Raw genomic sequence first — 18934 nt, forward strand, 5'->3', positions numbered from 1 at the left:
TCTGCTGAGCAAGCATCTGAGCCCGTAATGGGTCACTGACCTATACCAGCGGGTCCTGTGGGGGCAGCCCCAGGGCCAAGAACATGACTCATTCGGGGAAGAACAAAAATGTGGACCCTTTAGAATTAAGGGGCACCAGTCCAAAACCTGTCTGTCAGCATCTAGGTAGTGTGGATGAATATAAGATCTCAAGCAACTGTGGGCGCACACCTGACCTAATCATGCTCCGAGAAGGCTATCAACAGACATTTGTGGTCCAGTTAAGGAAACAGACTTACACAAATGAAACAATTAGAGAGCTATGCCACGCAGAACATTATCCGATACAGCAAAGCCAACACACTGAGATTCCTGTGGAGAGAGCGATCCATTCATGACAGGTGTCGAGAAGAATAGTTGAGTTTAAAAAAGAAAAACAATAGCAGATACGCCTAGTAATAAAAGAGGGGCCAGAGCCATACTTTTGGCCTGAAATCTTTCCACTTCGGTGCCCAAAATATGAGTAATGGAAGCGGAATTACGGTTTTCCTATGAGGAGCCCAGGATGACCTTTCAGGTATCCTCAGGAATTAGGAGATGGCAATGAACTAGGAGGGTCACTTCTTACTCAAAAGCAGCACAGCCCGTGAACAGGAGGGCAGGGCAGGGCTGCTTGTCATGAGAATAGACTTTCAACAGGCCAAGAATGGGAACATCGTTCGAGCACAGGGAAGAAACTGGAGACACTTTCTTGAGAAAAGAGGAAACTTGCTGAAGCAAGATATACAGTGATGGGGGACTTCAGCCATTCAAGCATCTGTGGGGGGCCTGGTCCTGTTAAATAGAGACCCTCTGCTTAATTCGTAATGACCCTGATGATAAACTATCCTCTTTCCTTTTTTTTTTTTTTTTTTTTTTTGCGGTACGTGGGGCTCTCACTGCTGTGGCCTCTCCCGTTGCAGAGCACAGCCTCCGGACGCGCAGGCTCAGCGGCCATGGCTCACGGGCCCAGCTGCTCCGCGGCATGTGGGATCTTCCCGGACCGGGGCACGAACCCGTGTCCCCTGCATCGGCAGGCAGACTCTCAACCACTGCGCCACCAGGGAAGCCCCTCTTCTTTCATTTTTTGATCTATCACCAAATTAAACCTGGGGAATGCTGCAGACCTAACAGCAGATGACTTGACGATATCTCTCTTGGTGTCAGAGAGAGAGAAGTCAGGGCCAGAAAATGATAGTAACACTCAAAGAATGTTGATGAATGGTCCTGTCAAGCTGGATGGAGCGCTTTATTGGGCTCTGAGGAATCTGTCTGTCCTTGGTCCTGTCTTGCTCAAAAATTCTATCAACAAGGACTTCCCTGGTGGCGCAGTGATTAAGAATCCGCCTGCCAATGCAGGGGACACAGGTTCGATCCCCAGCCCGGGAAGATCCCACATGCCACAGAGCAACTAAGCCCGTGTGCCACAACTACTGAGCCTGTGGTCTAGAGCCCGTGAGCCACAGCTACTGAAGCCTGCATGCCTAGAGCCCATGCTCCACAACAAAAGAAGCCACTGCAATGAGAAGCCCGCACACCACAACGAAAGAGTAGCCCATGCTCGCCGCAACTAGAGAAAGCCCGTGCGCAGCAACAAAGACCCAATGCAGCCAAAAATTTTTAAATCAATCAATCAATAAATAAACTGCACACAAAAAAATTCTATCAACAAGATGAAAACACAGAAGGAGATGCCATGAGGTCTGGAAGGTATGGCTAATACATGAAGGGAAAAAATTAGTATTCAGAAAGTATTCTTCTAAAACAATGGGCTGGAACTAAGAAGATGAAATATATTAGGAATGCATGGAAAGTTGTGCAAAATACTCGCTGCCCAAGCATAAGATGGTACAGCTGTGATTTAACAGTGCATCACAAGGAAGGTCAAGGGAATCCAATGGGCTGAAAATTCGGTTTGACCTGTCAGGCGAGGTAGCTGTCCTGGATTAGCAGACTCAGAGGCAGTGGTCAGAGCCATACGATGTTTTGGTCTGCACGGGTCACACCCCACCCCACGCTGGTCAGACCGCATCTGAAATAGCCACTGTCCCAGGCACTCTGCTTCGAAAGTGACGTTGACAAAACAGAAGAGAATCAGAGGAAGCTGAGGCATCTGCAAACTGGGAATGTTTAGCTTGGGGAGGTGACGTCTTAGCAGTGACGAGCATCCCGGAAAACCCTCAGGGTTGTCGGGTGGAAGCTCTCTGTGTAGCTCCAGGGAGAGGCCTAGGACCCACGGGTAAAGTCACAAGGAGGCAGATTTCAGCTCTGCATGAGGAAGAGCTTTCTAACAACGAGAGTCCAAAACTAGGACAAGCGTACTCACAATGGGAGCTGCTTGGTGTGTGAGATACTCTCCCCGAGGCCAGGAGACCGTCTGACTCAAATGTTGGCAAGGGCCGCTCTGCCTTGGGGGGAGCGTGGCCCGGGCGACCACGAAGAATCACTGAGGTTCTCTGGGCTATGACTGCACCGGACAGGCTTTCTGGAAGGGCTGGGGCTTGTGTTAACCTCCCGTCTCTCCCCCTGACTGGCCCACTCAGTACAGAGAGGGGAAGAAACTGAAGCCCAAGCCCAACTACAACAGCGTGGACCTCTCGGAAGTGGAGTGGGAGGACCGGGCCGGAACCGTGAGTGGGCGGCTGGGAGGGGGGTGGTTGGCTGGACAGCGGGTCCCGGGGCCACAGGCGCTGAGCTCAGCTCCCTCCCTCAGCCCAAAGCAGAAGCAGTGCCTCTAATGGGCAGTCCTCCCACCATCCACAGAGAGAACAGCCTCTTCCTCTGGGGCTGGAGGAGCACACGTCTGTGAGCCACAGAGTTTGGGTGTGAGGGCGTTTTAGGCTGGCCTGGGTGTTGGAAAACTTGTGTCTCAGGGCTCGGCCACTGTGTTCCCTCGCCCATCAGCCCACTGGGAGCATCCTCTGAGTGAATTCCAGAATTCCAGCTAAAGGGAACCTGGCAGCAGGTCTATATTCCCACCTGTACCCTGCTTGCAGGAGAAAGGGGAAAACGCAGCGTGTCCCCAGGGGTCACCTCCGAGCCAGTGCTCATGGCCTTCATGGTCCGGTGTGAGCCGAGGTTCTATTATCTATTCTATTACTAATTCTATTATCTTTCTCCCTGAAGCTGAGAACAGCCATGATCAACAGGGAGACAGGGTCTCTCTCCATGGACGTGAAGGTTCCGCTGGACAGAGGGGTAAGGCGCTCAAGGGAAAGACTGGGCTCTGCTTCCGGGAAGTGGCGTCATGGTTAACTGGGGCTGGCGGTGGTGACAAGGGACCTGGCTGAATTCGAGCTAAAGCCTTGAGAGCTTGCTGGAGCCTGGAGGGCCCTAGTGGGGGGCCCGGCCCAGCGGGCATCGGCCCCGTGGAGCACCGGCCGGGGAGCTACCTCTCTCCAGGGCCTGGTTCTCGGGCCGCAGAGCAAGGCCGTGGCCAGCCCAGCCCTTCGCAAGTCTTCCTGCTGCCTTACGCTGCCTGCCCTCTGGCCCTTTTGTTGTTTATGGTGGAAAGGGGGAAAGTGACAGTTAATTTTGCCAATTGTTAGCAGCTCTTGTAAAACATGTTATATGGGAAGAGGTTGAAAATAATTGCTACTCCGTAGAGCGATTTCCACCCATGGCAACCACAGATAATCAGGACAGGTCCCCGCAGCCATGCCATTCCTGTCCCCACAGACCCGCGCATCGCTTACAAAAGACCACTTCATCTTCTCGTTGAAAAGGTCCCACTGTATTTGCACTGACGGGGCTGTGTCCCTTGACATATTTGTGAATGTCACCTCCTCCCTCACAGCCACCCCCGCATCCCCTCCGCTGCCCATCGGCCTCTGCGGAGAGAACGCAGGCATCGGTCGGCAACAATTAGACCCAAGGTCTTCCACAAACACAGACCTCTGTGGAAGCCTAACAGGAAAGTGCTGGGAAGGAAAGCAACTCTGCGTTCCTTTTAGATGCGTGCGCTGGTTTTCACTGGGACACGTCTCATTTCTGTGGCATCTGCCTGCTGTTTATAAGCTCCGGGCTGAGAGGGGCCTCCCTCGGGCAGGCTGGGCAACACCCCTGATGTCCCACCAGGCCCGGCAGGTCCTTCTCTTGATCCAAAAAGGCAGAGGTTTCTTCCACGCGCCTCCACCCTTATCCCAACCGGACTCCTGCTCACGGGCACCAGGGAGCTCGCCCCCACCCGGCGCTGCCGGAGCACACAGGTGGGACCTGTTTCCAGGCTACGTTGTGAGTCCCACGCACAGGGCGAGGTCTGACTCAGACCAGCTCAGGAAGGGCCGTGGTTCGTCCTCCATTCTGCGTTCCCAGTGCCGTGTCCTCACGTGGCCTTCACGCTTCTCAAAGCGGCCGAGGGACGGTCCTAACCAGATCCAGGCAGTCTGGACGTCTCCCGAAACTGCTGTCCAGCCCTTCAAAATGTGTTCATTGCTGTTCATAAACCGTCCGGGTAAAATTTGCAATTTGACACAGGCTTCCTGGCACGTGGTGCTCTGACATGAAGAAATAAGGTGATGCCGACCTTGGTCATGACCGTGGTGGACGTTTCCCAGCGCGGCGTGTTCACGCCTCGCCTCTACTACCACGAATCCTGACGATGCTGCCAGATCACGTTTATTAGAAGCTGGACTAAGCACTTCATAAGCTTTCACTCACTTCCCACAACCCTGTGATGTCCGTCCTGTCCTATCCCCATTTTACTGATGAGGAAATTCAGAAAGCAAAAACGTGCCCAGGGTGACAAAGACCAGCGGTCCCCAACCTTTTTTACACCAGGGACCGGTTTCGTGAAAGACAATTTTTCCACGGATCGGGGCGGGAGGAGGATGGTTCAGGCGGTAGTGCAAGCGGTGGGGAGCGAGGGGTACCGCAGATGAAGCTTCGCTCACTCTCCCGCCTGCCACCCACCTCCTGCTGTGCGGCCCGGTTCCTAACAGGCCATGGACCTGTACTGGTCCGCGGTGCAGGGGTTGGGGACCCCTGACGTAGACGATCAATCTCCAAGCCTGTGTGTTTGGCTCTGATTCTGACCACACACTCCCGACTGCGGCTGTGCAAGGCCTTCCTGTAGGACAGGCCCTGACTTCTTCACTCACTCTCCAGACTTAAAGATTTCCCGAGTCTCTTTAGAGATGCCTTTCTGTCCCACCTTTAAATTCACTGTCTTCTCCTCTCCCTCCACGCATTACATCATGACTCAGCCCTCTTTAATCAATCGTTCCTCTCTTTTCTCTCGTGCCCGGAAGCTACTGTGCCTGCCCGTGTAGGCGGGACACTTTGCTGGTACGCAGGACGCCATGGTGGAATCCAGCCTCTCACTGCTGTGGTGATGGTGCCCCCCCCCTCAGCTCAGCCTATGTCTACCTTACGGGGTCCTCAGCAGAAACACCCTTCAGGTCTAGGCCCAGGGAGGCTCTCTTAGAGCATTGTGGGAATATTTGTTATCATTCAAGCCATTGCCCTGGCAGGCCACAACCTGCTTGGTCATTTTCTCCAGGGGATTTTGCATGCGTCCTATTTCCCAGGGATTAATTCAGACCTTTCTCTATCTCCCCTTAAACTCCAGACAGGCAACTGTGGTGGTGCTACTGAGGACAGTGATAGCAACCCAGCATGATTAAAGCAGGACTCACAGTCTCAAAAGCCTGCGGGGCCAGATAAGCTGAGTTCGGGAATGTAAATGAGAGAAGCAGACAAGCCTCAGTGCGGGGGAGCCTGGGAGCCATGGCAGGCTGCAGAGTGGGGACCCCTCAGAAGGATTCGGCTAGGAATCCAGGCTGTTAAATGTGGGCAACTAATTCCAAAAATGTGAGAAACACTATCTGGTCCAATATCTAGGGTCTCCAACTTGTGAGGAGCCCACTTTGGCGTGCAGGCCTCCTATCTGCTACTTTGATAGTAGGCTTTTTGCCCCAAAATGTGGACCAGCAGCAGGTGTCATGATTTCTAAGCCATTAGTAGCATCCTCATCAGATAACCTGGGAAACGTTTAAAAGAACAAACCAGAAAAATAAAGTATCCTAGGGACCCTTTTGCTCATTCTCATGTTGTTTTGACAGTTTGGAGCAAATAATTAGCAGTGGGGGAGGGAGAGAGGCAGGCAGACGTAGTGTCTTTACCAGCCTTTGGGTTGTTCCAAGGACCCTGCTCACTCAGGCACGTGTGTCCACACACCTGCCAGCAGCTGGCAAGGCTCTGAGGGCAGCTTCACCCCACGTTCCTCCATTGCCTTCTAACCCCTGTGCGCTGGCTTCAGGGAGATGGGGTTAAAGTGCTCCGGGGCACCCCCACCTCACACTCACACACACACACACACACTCTCTCTCTCTCTCTCTCTCTTTTTCCAGCAAAGGGAGGCAGTCTATTAAAGGAGGAGATTGTCTGACACCTCTTTACTCCCCTCTCCCAAACCTCTCCAGCTCTCTTCCTGTCAACAGGATTCAGGAACCACCCCCTCTTCTCGCTTCCTTTTGCTTCATCCTTAAAAGATGATCTCAAGCTCTGATTCTAGCCATAAGGGAGTAGCTTGCATTAGACTAACCTTCCCATGGATAATTATAAATCTAGACAAAATATTAAAAAACACACAAACATTCACAGACACTTGAAAGTGACCCAAAGCAGGCAGAAACAGAGCTAAAGAGGCTTCAACCCTTGAATCAAGAGAAGTACACTGGGTAAGATGTATGCTTATATGGCTTTTTCCCCAAAGGGCTTACCCCAGTCCATTTGGAATGGAACAGCTAGAATTCGAGCAGAAATCTGTTGTTATCATCTTGAAGTGTCAGAGAACAGAATTTGGGCTCCCAGAGTGTCATAAAATGAGGGGAGATACCCCAGAAATGAGGGATTCACAGCTGGGCTGGCCCTAACATATGTATGCAAGTTTCTCTCAAATTCCTGACTGACCTTGAAGCTACACATCTCCAGGGAGACTCTAGGCAACAGCTGGAGAGCTGAAAGTCAGAGCAGGGACTTCACTGCTTCCTGTGGTTGTGAGGAAAATTTGGAGTCACACCAGGGTGAAGAGGCTCAGTAAACACCTCAGAATTTTCTTTGAAAGCACAGAAGAACTACACCTTGGGAGTAAAGACTATGTCCCAAGACCAAGGGATTCACTCTAGACCTAAAGACAAAGTTGAAACAGATCCACCCTAACGAAAATGTAATCCAAGTCTCTGCAAGCTCAAGGTGGTCAGCCAGTCATTTATCTGCTGAGTAAAATAGAAATCAACACACCCTGGAGGAAGACAGAGTATCTACAACCTATTCTCCACAATAGCCAGTAGACAAAAGTTATCAGACCCATGAAGAAACAAGATCATGTTTCCTTTCTTAACAAAGAGTTAAGAGAAAAAGCAGTCTTATATGTGATCCATAGATGACCCAGCTATTGAAATTAGAAGAAGGACTTTCAAGCAGATATGATAAATATGCACAAGGAATTAAAGGAAAAGATGGTCATCATGAGTGAACAGATGGAGAATCTCAGCAGAGAGATGTATAGGATTTAATCAAAGAAGCAGAACCACTACAAGTGATATGAATATAGGGTTTTATTGTAGGAGGTAGACCTAATGAAATGGTGGGAGCTGGTAAAAACGTCTACAGAAGGCAGGTGTCTCTGCCTCTAGTCATGAGCTTGAAGTCATCGTAGGTTGGCAGGGCCAGCGATTGGGAAGGAAAACTGGATGAGATGTGGGAGAAAGCAAGAACAAACTGAAACCCAGGAGGAAGAACAGGAACCCGTGAGGACAAACTAAAACCAGCACCTGTCTCTCACTATCTCCAGCCACAAGGATGTGGGACCTGCAGAAGGAGCTCGTGCCCATCACCTGGGCCTGCACGCTCATTGGCTCAGGTCTCAGAGAGACTGAAGGATGAGGTCCAGTGGCAGCTGCCTGTCCCAAGAAGGGAAGCCAGCAGAGCAGAGTGAGCTGCCACAGGGCCCGATGTGCTGTACCCACCTCCAGTGTGTAACAGGGCTGCAGCTTTGCTCTCCCTTACAAATCTCATGCAGACTCCTCATCTGGCCAAACCTAATTTGGAACCATACAGAGAAGTGAGTCTGAAAAAAATGTAATTCCAGCTTAGCTGATTTGACACAGTGTAAAACCAGCACAAGAACTAAGTGGAAATTCTAAAACTGAAGAGTACAACATCTGAAAGGAAATTTCTACAGGATGAAATTAACAGCAGATTGGAGGGGAAAAGGACAGTGAATGTGAAGACAAATAGAAATTATCCAATGTAAAGAACAGAAAGAAAAGTTTTTAAAAAAAATTATTCTTCAGTTACCTGTGGGGTAATATCAAGTGGTCTAACATATGTCCTTAGAGTCCCAGAAGGAAGGAGAAGGGATGGAACAGAAAAAAGTATTTGAAAAACTAATGCCCCAAATGTCCTGAGTTTAGTGAAAAACATCAACCAATAGATGCAAGATTCTCAGCAAAACCAAGCAGAATTAAAAAAAAAAAAATCCACACCTAAACGCACCATAATCTACCTGCTGTGAATCAAAGATAAGGGAAAATCTTTTTGTTTTTAATAAATTTATATATTTATTTATTTATTTTTGGCTATGTTGGGTCTCTGTTGCTGCACATGAGCTTTTCTCTAGTTGCGGCAAGTGGGAGCTGCTCTTCGTTGCAGTGCAAGGGCTTCTCACTGTGGTGGCCTCTCTCATTACGGAGCACGGGCTCTAGGTGCACGGGCTTCAGTAGTTGTGACACGGGGGCTCTAGAGCACAGGCTCAGTAGTTGTGGCACACGGGCTTAGTTGCTCCGTGGCATGTGGGATCTTCCAGGGCCAGGGCTCGAACCCGTGTCCCTTGCATTGACAGGCGGATTCCTAACCACTGTGCTACCAGGAATTCCTGGGAAAATCTTATTTAAAAGCTAGAGGAAAACAATAATAGGGGAAAACAATAGTAAGAATGATGGCTGACTTCTCATCAAAAACAATAGCGTAATGTTTTTAATACCAAAAGAAGAAACTGTCAACCCAAATTTCCGCATATAGAGGAAATATCCCTCCAAAAAGAGGTGAAATAAAGACAGATTCAGATAAAAGAGATCAGAGTTCATCACTAGGAGAAATGCTTGAGGAATTCTTCAGGCAGAAGAAAACACAGATGGAAACTCAGATCAACACAAGGAAATGAACAGCATTGGAAATGGTTAATACATGGGTGAAGTTAAAACTTCATACATTTTTTAACTTCTCAAAAAGACAACTGACTATTTAAAGCAAAAATGTTGACATTGCATTGTAGGGTTTGTAACTTGTAAGATACATGGCGACAACCACACACAGTGGAGTTATTCCCTTACATGAACAGATTAAAGGAAAACACCACATGGTCACCCCAATTGATACTGAAAGAGCATCTGACAAAATTTAACTGGGAACAGAAGGAAACTTCCTCAATCTGATAAAAGGCATCTGCGAAAAAGCTCACTTTTAATGATGAAAGATTGAACACTTTCTCCCTAAGGTTGTGAACAGGGTAAGGGTATCTGGTTTCACCACTTCTGTTAATACTGCACTGGACCTTCCAGGACCTATCTTTGCAATAAGGCAAAGAAACAAAATAAAAGGCACAAAAATCAGAAAGGAAGAAGTTAAACTCTCTTTGTTCACAGTAAGATGATTATTTACATAGAAAATCCCAAGAATCTGCAAACAACTGCTGGAACTAACAGGTAATTGAGCAAGTTCACAGAATACAAAGTCCATATTATAAAAATCAATTGTATTTTTATATATAGGAGCAAACATTTGGAAAATGAAATTATTTTTAAGTTCCAACTTCAATAGCATCAAACAATATAAAATACTTAGGAATCAATTTAACAAAGACATGTACAACCTCTACATTGAAAATGACATAACACTGCAGAAAACATGTCAAAGAAAAAAATTAAATAAATAGAAAGATATAACCATGTGTATGGGTTGTAAGATCAATACTTCTAAGATGTCCATTCTCCCCGAATTGATCTATAGACCCAACACAATCCCAATAAAAAGTTGAACAGACTTCTTCTAGACATAGAAGACGGTGATTCTAAAATTTATATGAATATGCAAAGAACCTAAAATGGTCAAAACTGTCTTGAAAAAAAGAACAAATTTGGATGATTCACACTACCTGATTTCAAATTTTACTGCAAAGCTGCAGTAACCAAGCAGAATGGTATTGACATACAAACAGACAAATGGATTGATGGAATGGAATAGACACTCCAGAAATAAACTCACATGTCATCAGTAGATTTTCAGTAAAGACACTTTGGCAAATCAATGGAGAAAGGAAAATCTTTTCAATAAATGGTGCTGGAACAACTGAATAAAATGTATGAAAAAAATAAACGTTGAGACACACTCACACTGTACACAAAAATATTTGAGATGCACCGTAGCTCTTAATGTAAACGCTAAAACTGTAAGCCTCCTACAAGAAAATGTAACTGGAAGTCTTCACCACCTGAGGTTATGCAAAGATTTCTTAGACAGAACACCAAAAGCACTAAACATGAAATAACATTTGATAAATTGAACTTCATCGAAAGGCACAATTAAGAAAATGAAAAAGCAAGGCACAGGCTGTGTCCAGACTATAAAGAACTTCTCTGAATCATTAACAAAAAGACTAACAGCCCAACAAAAATGGGCAAAATACTTGAGCAGACACTTTATGAATGAAGAAACAGACATGACCCACAAGCCCACAGAAAGATGCTGAGCGACTTTAGTCATCAGGAAGATGCAAATTAAAACTACTTTCATACCCTCTATCATGGCTAAAATTTAAAAGACTGGGAACACCAAATTCTGGCAAAGACGTGCAGAAACTGGAACTCGTACATTGCTAGTGAAAGTACAATAAAATAACTTTGGGAAATTGGCAGTGTTTTATAAAGGCAAACATAATTCACTATATGACCCAGCAATTCCATTCCTGGTATTTACCAAGAGAAATGAAAACACATGTCCACAAGAAGAACGTTCACAGCAGCTTTATTCATAATAGCCCCAAACTGGAAACACCACAGATGACCACCCAGGGGTGAACACAGAAGCAAACCGTGGTGTGTCCACCCTGGAGTACTTACTGCTTGGCAGAGGGAAGGAACACACTGCTGACACGCTCAGCAGCACGGATGGGTCTTAAGGACATTACACGTTGAGCAGAAGAAACGGACACAAAAGGATATGTGACTCGAAAACAGGGACAGCTAACCTGCGGGGATGGAGCTCAGAACAGAGCGCTCCCATGGAAGGTGCAGGGATTGAAACCAAAGGAAGCAAAGAGATTGCAGGAGATACAAACATTCCGTATCTCCACCACGGAGGTAATTACATGGCTGTGTACATTTATCAAACTAATGGAATGACACACTTAGATGTGTGCATTTCACCTTTTTCTTCCATTAAAAAAAAAGAGTATAAGGGCCTCCCTGGTGGCGCAGTGGTTGAGAGTCCGCCTGCCGATGCAGGGGATACGGGTTCGTGCCCCGGTCTGGGAGGATCCCATATGCCGCGGAGCGGCTGGGCCCGTGAGCCATGGCCGCTGGGCCTGCGCGTCCGGAGCCTGCGCTCCGCAACGGGGGTGGCCACAGCAGTGAGAGGCCCGCATACCGCAAAAAAAAAAAAAAAAAAAAGAGTATGAAAACAATTTTTAAATGCTCTCCAGTTCCAGACTCAAGCCAGCCCCACTTGGAGCCCATCTCCGCCCTCGCTGGGCCCCAGCTGCCGCATAGCTCCCAGGGCCTCCCCCAACTGCGAGAAGGTCTGCCTGAAGCAGTGGGGGCAGGAGGGCATCACGGAGGATGAGGCCTGTGCTGGGAACTGATCTTTTGGGTTTGGTCCACAGCTGGTTTCCTATAGAAGCAAAACTTTTTTGTCACCTTCTCCGTCCATGTCCCCTGCAACATCTTACTCCAGTTTCCAACATGGAAGTAAAAAGCCAGAAAGAGGTGAAGGGAATAAGAACAGCTCCCGAGCCCAGTACAGCGTGTAGCTTTCCCAGAAGCATCCGCTGTGTCTGTGCACAGCACAGCCCGCAGGGCTTCGGAGCCCGGAGTGAGCCCTGCTCTTCCTGTACTGGCCCGCTAAAAACATCCTCCCCGCCTCCCAGTGGTCTATGCAGGGGATGCTCTTGTTACTCCTGACTTACAAGCAAGAACTGCGATGCCCGGGTGAAGTCACTTACCCAAGCGCACACAGCCTGTGAGTGGCCGGCTTGGCTTAGGCCAGGTCTGTCTGATGCCCTTGCCCGTCCTTAGCCACTGTGCCCCCCTCCCCATGCCCTGACATGTGCAAATTCAACTAAACCTAAAAATGGCAGCTTTGAAAGGCAAGAGCAGCTGTCAAGGGCACCGTGGCCTGAGGGATCTGGACTCCAGAGCCAGGGTGGCTGTAGTTGGGGTGTGCAGGTGGCTTGTACAGGTGTGGGCTCCAGCCTGCAGCCTTCTCTGGTCCCACCTGAACCACAGTCGCTGCCCAGCGCAGGGACTACCAGCCACCCAGGCTCTCTAGTTAACTGACATTTACTAAAATTTGAAACTTCTATTCCTGAGTCGCACATGTGGTGGCTTGTGGCCCCGTATGGGACAACGCAGGTCTAGACCGTGGCCCTGCAGTCAGGCACCCCCCAGGGGCTGCAGCGTGCTGGTGGGAGGGGATCTGCCTGTGGTGTCACTGAGAGGAAATGTGAGGGGGCGGGTTTGGGGGGATGTAAGAAGTGGTGGAGGAGCGCCAGGCGTCAGGTGGGAAGGGAGGGGGGGGATGGGAGGGAGGGAGGGGGAGGGGAGGGAGGGGAGGGATGGTTGATGCTCCCTCCCCAGCAAGCACCTTTCCTGGTGCCTCTTTCAGAAGCGAGTTCTTTTCCTGACCAATGACTACTTCTTCACGGACATCAGTGACACGCCTTTCAGGTGAGGGGCCAGGTCTTGTTTGCAGGGGAGGGATGGGTGCAACATGAAAGCCAACAGCTCAGGTGGGACTTTAAGGTCTGGGGGTGGATTTACTTATAGGTAGTTGGCAATTTTGTGGTAACAGAAGAAGACTCAGGTCTGCGTTCTGAGGTCTACACCTGCTTTGCCAGTGCAGCCCAGTATGCAGTATAGCCTGGTGTGCAGGGCCTGGAGCTAAACTGCCTGGGTTGGAATCCCAACTCCACCACTCACAGGCTGTGTGACCTTAGTCGTTTCTTAACCTCTGTGCTTTAGGTTCCTCATCTGTAAAATAGGGGTAATAATAGCTGTCTTTTGGCGCTACTGGGTGGATTAAATGACGTGATCTACCTAGAGATTTAAAGCAATGCAATCATAAGCAATTGTAAGATGAAAGATGGGATTTGAAGATCTCTCAGGTTCCCTCCCACCATATAAATATTCACTCTAGTATCATACAGTTTAGGGAACAAATGGGGATTCTCTCTGAATTACCCATTTCTCAGTGAAGGGTGGTTCCCAGCCCTGACTGCTCCTGGAGCACCTGTGGGTCCTTGTAACATTGCCAGCGTCCAGGCCCTCCTTCTTACCTTACTTGGAATTCCTGGGGTGGGGATCCCAGGCACTCGTACCCTGTAAAGTCCTCTGACCCAAGTGGTTCAGGTATCCAGCCAAGGTTCAGAAGCGATGCTCTTCCTGACGAAGGCATGGTGGGATTCTCCAGGCAGGAGGGGCCTCCCGACTGCGGGACGCGTGGGACACAGAGACCCCTCCCCATCCCTGGGGGCCCCGATAGGTCCAGGGTGAATCTAACAAAATGAGCGTGGAGGGGACCCTTGTCCTGTCGTGTCCAGGGTCCTTCCCAGGAAAAAGGCTGATGACAAAACAGAAGTGCTGCCTGGGTTTTGGAGGGGACGCCGAGGGCCAGGGCGGGAGGGGGCTGGCTGTGCACCCTGTCGTGGGTGTGGGAGGCTCGGAAGGTCAGAGGACGAGGCTGGGCTGGGCCGGGCACCAGCTGGTGGTGAGCCGGCGTCCTTCACTCTGCCAACAGTTTGGGAATTGTGCTGTCCCGCGGCCACGGCGAATACGTCCTCCTGGGGAACACGTCTGTGGAAGAAGGTGGGTCGGCCGGCGCCCAGGACTGGCGGACAGTTCGGAGGAAAACTGCCTTCTCTGGGAACACGGGGCAGGGCCATCCCGGCAGGGGCTCTGCGGGCAGGGCTACGTGGCCAGAGGGGCCTGGCATCCCAGGTTCCAGGGCCCGCAGGGTCTGCTGGACAGTCGCCACAATCCGCAGAGTCTAAGACCTGCCAGACAGGTGGTCAGATTCCAGGCGGCCTTGCTGGACGGGGCAGAGGTTACCTGTCAGACCATCCAGAGGGAAAGAAGAGGCCTGGGAGAGTGAGTGGGCAAATCCGTAGCCATTCGCTGGAGCTGCCCCCCAAAACTGGCCGGCTTCTCTGTTCTGGGAACCCTGCTCCACCCAGCGCCTCCAGGGCAGGGTCCCTCCTGCCCCTCCTGGCTCCCACTGGCCCTGGACTTGCGGCTGCCACTCTCCCATCTCTGCCTCGGTCATCACACAGCTTTTCCCCTCGTGCGTCTCAATTTTCCCTTCTTATCAGGACACCAGTGACCTCATCTTAACTTGGTTACATCTGCCACGATCCTATTTCCAGATAAGGTCACGTCCGCAGGGACTGGGGTTGACACTTCACACATCTTTGGGGGACACAATTCCACCCATAACAGGGAGCCTGTGGGATGTGAATGGGGATGGGGGAGGGGCCCTCCACCCTGACCCGCCCTGCACTTGCAGCTGCCTGGGCGCCCTGGGAGAACAAAACCCACATGGGCCCTGGGACATGTCAGGAGGTCCTTGGACGAAGCGGCCACAGCCCTTGAACCTCACATTCTGTTCTTCCATGTCCGACCCTTGGATCATCTCACCCCCCCATCTTTCCCCTCCATCCTCTCAGTCTCTCTCCTGGAAACCACACCCGCAGGTCTTCCTTGCTCTGATCTTCTCCAGAGCGATCTTTCTATAAATCCAACCTGGACAGTGCCGCTGCTACAGACCTTCCGTGACCTGCGGCCCCTTTTCATCTCTCCTCGCCCGAAGCTTCAGGGTCTGCCCCAGGCTGTACTGCCCCACCCTCTGACCCCAGCCCACCCAGACGCATCTGTGGTCACTTTGCCGGGGGCTGTCCCAGGAGGAGCCTCCCCCAGGCTCCTGTCACGGCTCGTGTCCATGACGCCAGGACACGGACCTTCCCTGTCCCCCCCACTGTCCCCCCAACAACCAAACTCCCTGGGCCTCCTTCTTCCTTTCTCTTCCTCTCTTCCTCTTCCCAGACATGCCCAGATGTCACCACTGCAGGACAGTGGGTACATCCCTTACCCTCTCTGTGGTGAGACCCACCAGGCGTCCAGGGGCTGCCGGTGGGGAAGGCCGTCGCCCCTGAGCCGTCCGCCTGTGTCTGTCTGTCCAGCACCACGTTCAGTGACTCCACAGAGGCCCTCGGCATGTCCATCATCCATTCCTTCAATTAACAGACCTTAATTGAGCACCAGCTTATCTTTGAGCACCAGTGGGCGCACAGGAGGGCATTCGTCCATTCAGTCGGTTGACAAACACGTGCTGAGCACGCCACCAGGGACGCGCAGGGCTCCGCGGCTTGGTTCGGTACAGTGAAGCCAGGGAAGCCAAAGTCTCCTTGAGGGCGATCCCATCGGGCGGGCACAGGAGGCAGTGGGAAGGAAAGCGTTTCGGAAGCAACGTGACAGTGACAACGGCGGGATCTGTGCTGGCCCAGCCGTCCTGTGGGTTGAGATTCTGCTCTGCCCGAGAACAAGGCAGGACACGGCCCGGCCCTTCCCCGACGCTGTTTCTAGAGCACCCGGTACACAAGCTCTGGGCAGTGGGTGAGCGTGCACTTTGCTTTCAGGCCTGCACGACCTGCTTCACCCGGACCTGAGCCTGGCCAGCGACTGGTGAGGACGGGGGTTCGGGGCGGGGGGAACAGAGCCGGGCGTGGGCTCTGGGTAACGGGCTCCGTGGCTTCCAGGATCTACTGCGTCACGGACATCGACCCCGAGCACCGCAAGCTCAGCCAGCTGGAGGCCGTGGTCCGCTTCCTGACCGGGCGGGACCCAGCCCTGGAGTGTGAGTGTCTCTCCGGCCCCGAAGCTCGGGACTCTGCGGGGACAGTGGGCTGGGCGGGGGCCAGGGGGGTGGGGAGAGGGGCCCCATTTGCAGACCTCACCATGGCTTAGGGAGAACAGGGAGTCCCCAAAGGAGAGGACAGAGTCAGCCTCACTGGGGCCACGCCGGTGGCTGAGAGCTCTGGGACCTGCAGGGGCACAGGTGTGTCCCCACGGCAGGGAGCGGGGTCTCTTTAAGCGTCTGTCACCCAGGCACTGTTAAGGCTCCCGCAGTGAAGGATGCTGGCCTGCCCATCAGGTCCGTCCCCACCCCCAGCCAGTAGCTGACGCTCTGGTCCCTCAAGTCCTCGTCTCCTGGACGCTGTGTCTGTTGAGTGTTTCCTAAGCCGGGTTCCCAGGTGACCCCAAGTCCCTGCACCAATGCAGCTGGGGAGTCACAGGGTCACCCTCCAGGTGGTCTCTCTTCTTCCTCTTTGGAAGGAGGCACGGGTCAACCTGTCCCATCAATGTCCCACCCGAAAGAAGACCCCGCTTCCCGTGCCCGCCTGACAAGGCCTCATTCATTCATTCATTCATTCCACCCACAAGTCTGCGCCGGGCCTGGGGGCGCAGAGGGGCAGTGAAGCTACCAGTGACCCACAGGCCAGGCCCTTGTGCTCACAGGGCCTGTGCTCTAGGGGAGAAGACAGGTAACCGGGAAGCGGCACGTGTGTCGATGCAGGGGGTGTAAAGCCGTGAGTAGGTGCCATAGGGGGAGAGGGGGCTGCTCTAACCGCGGTCGGGGGGCCCCTCGTCAGGAGGCGTCACTGCAGCTGAGGACAGAAAGGAGCCACCGAGTGGCTCTCCTCGGGGGTCATGAAAACGTCGTGCCATGGAGGTGAGGGCTGCCCGTCTCCGTCCAAGTGTAAACGCCCACACTGCATGCTATCGGTCGGGTGTGTGCTGTGTGGATCTCACAGCAGTGAACGTAAAGAATCGTGTTAGAGGGGTGGAGGGAAAAGGAAGGGCCGTCCCCGCAAGTAGGGGGCGGGAGCATCCGGACCCCGGTGTGCACAGGCCCCGAGGCAGGTTTAGGCGCTCGGGGAGGCGTGGGCACAACGGAGCCCAATGGCGAGAGGGAGGGGAGGGGAGGGCGGCTGGCGGGTGGGCCTCCTGATTTCATGGAGCCCAAGAGCTGGAAAGGCCTGGCAGTCCCTTGGTTCTGCCCACACGGTGGAGGCTGAGGACGCGGCCTCCTGGCCCCCTGAGCTGACCTCCTCCAGCTCGAAGCACGTCTCGTGCCTGAAGTTCAGGGCCCCTGGGTGGGGGTGAGCTGAGCTCCCGACCACAGGGGGAGTAAGAGGGTGGTCTCCGTATTTTGCCGCAGGCGACGAGGAACTATTGCAGGAGCTGCTGTTTGACGCGGTGGTGACGGCCCCCATGGAGGCGCACTGGACGGCACTGTCCCTCAACACCTCCGAGTACGTCTGGGTGGGGCTGAGGGTCCCGCCCCTGGGGTCCCTGGGCTGAGGCAGGGCCTCCTGCTGTGTCCTTTGTCCTGAGAGGAGGGTGGGAAGGTGTGTGGGAGTGACAGCCCCGGGACAGCAGGGACTTGGCAAAGCTTCCACGAGGCCCCTGCTCCTGCCCCCTCCCCTCCCAGGGAACACCCAGCCCACACCCCTTGGCCCAGTTCCCAGAAAGCCTCCCTTGGGGCCGGGCTCCGGCTGTGAGAGCCCATTAGCCAAAGGGCCCGGAGAGAGCGGTTCAAGCCGACCGGGGCCTCGTTTCCAGCAGGGAAGGTCGAGGCCCATGCGGTACAAACGTGAGTCCTAGCCCCGTGCGTTTCCTCTCTCCCTCTGCTCCTGTTCACCTGGGGCTCTGGTGTTTAGCAGGAAGGTAGAAAGAAGAGATGAATGGACGTGAGTGTGTGAGCACGTGTGTGCATGTGAGTGCCAGGAGGGTGTAAGGTACTAATGAGATGAAGGATGCAGGGGCCACACCTCTTCCTGAACAGTAAGAGTCAACTTCGACATCAGGACGATGTCAGACCTCTCCTAGTGCTGTCCTCGTGAAAACACCGCCAGAATCTTATAGGAACAAACACCTGTTTAAAAAGCAAGATGCAGAACAGTGCCTGGTGGTACACTACCATTTCTATTAAAGGGGGAAAAACATAATATAGGGGGGTGTGTATGTATAAAATATCTATGGAAGGCTATACAGGAAACAGTTCTCACTGGTTGCTTCTGGTTAGAAGAATGGGTAACTGAAACAGGGATGGAGGGACACTTTTCACTATATAACTTTTTGATACCAATTTGAGCCATGTGACTGTATTATCTATTCAAAATTAAATAAAACTAAAGAACGAAGAAGATAACGGAGGGCCAGGCACTGTTCCAAGTACTCAGTGTACATTAAGCCTTTTGATCCTCACAACAACCCTACAATAGAGGTCCTATCACTATCCCCACTTTACAGATGAGGAAACCAAGGCAGAATGAGATAAGTAATTTGCCCAAGGTCATCTGCCTCATAAGTGGCCGAGCTGGAGTCAAAACCAGGCAGCCTGTTTCCAGGGTCCAGACTCTTGGCCCCTGTACTGTCCTGCCTTCTACAGTGGGGGCTGGCTCACTAGGTTTGGAGAGAAGACACAATCTTTATCTTTCCAAGTTCAGAAATTAGCTGATTTTTTAATGTTGGGAAACATTGAGGAACACATATTCTTGACCAGGGAAAGAATATTTCAGGAAAGATGACCTGGGGTCATCAAAACAGCATGGTACTGGCAGAAAAACAGAGACATAGATCAA

The 18934-nt window shown here is 51.8% G+C and overlaps 1 protein-coding gene across 1 annotated transcript in view; it reads left to right on the forward strand.

Moving 5' to 3' along the window:
* CACNA2D4 (calcium voltage-gated channel auxiliary subunit alpha2delta 4) overlaps positions 1 to 18934 on the forward strand; it is an 89645-nt gene that overhangs the window by 20572 nt on the left and 50139 nt on the right. Inside the window, exons 19-25 of the mRNA XM_060113350.1 lie at positions 2562 to 2648; positions 3145 to 3216; positions 12901 to 12962; positions 14032 to 14099; positions 15926 to 15971; positions 16046 to 16143; positions 17509 to 17602. Of these exons, the coding sequence (XP_059969333.1) occupies positions 2562 to 2648; positions 3145 to 3216; positions 12901 to 12962; positions 14032 to 14099; positions 15926 to 15971; positions 16046 to 16143; positions 17509 to 17602 (527 nt within the window). The remainder of the gene's footprint in view (positions 1 to 2561; positions 2649 to 3144; positions 3217 to 12900; positions 12963 to 14031; positions 14100 to 15925; positions 15972 to 16045; positions 16144 to 17508; positions 17603 to 18934) is intronic.

The sequence above is a fragment of the Mesoplodon densirostris genome, chromosome 11 (assembly GCF_025265405.1).
Source record: "Mesoplodon densirostris isolate mMesDen1 chromosome 11, mMesDen1 primary haplotype, whole genome shotgun sequence".
NCBI classification, from domain to species: domain Eukaryota; kingdom Metazoa; phylum Chordata; class Mammalia; order Artiodactyla; family Ziphiidae; genus Mesoplodon; species Mesoplodon densirostris.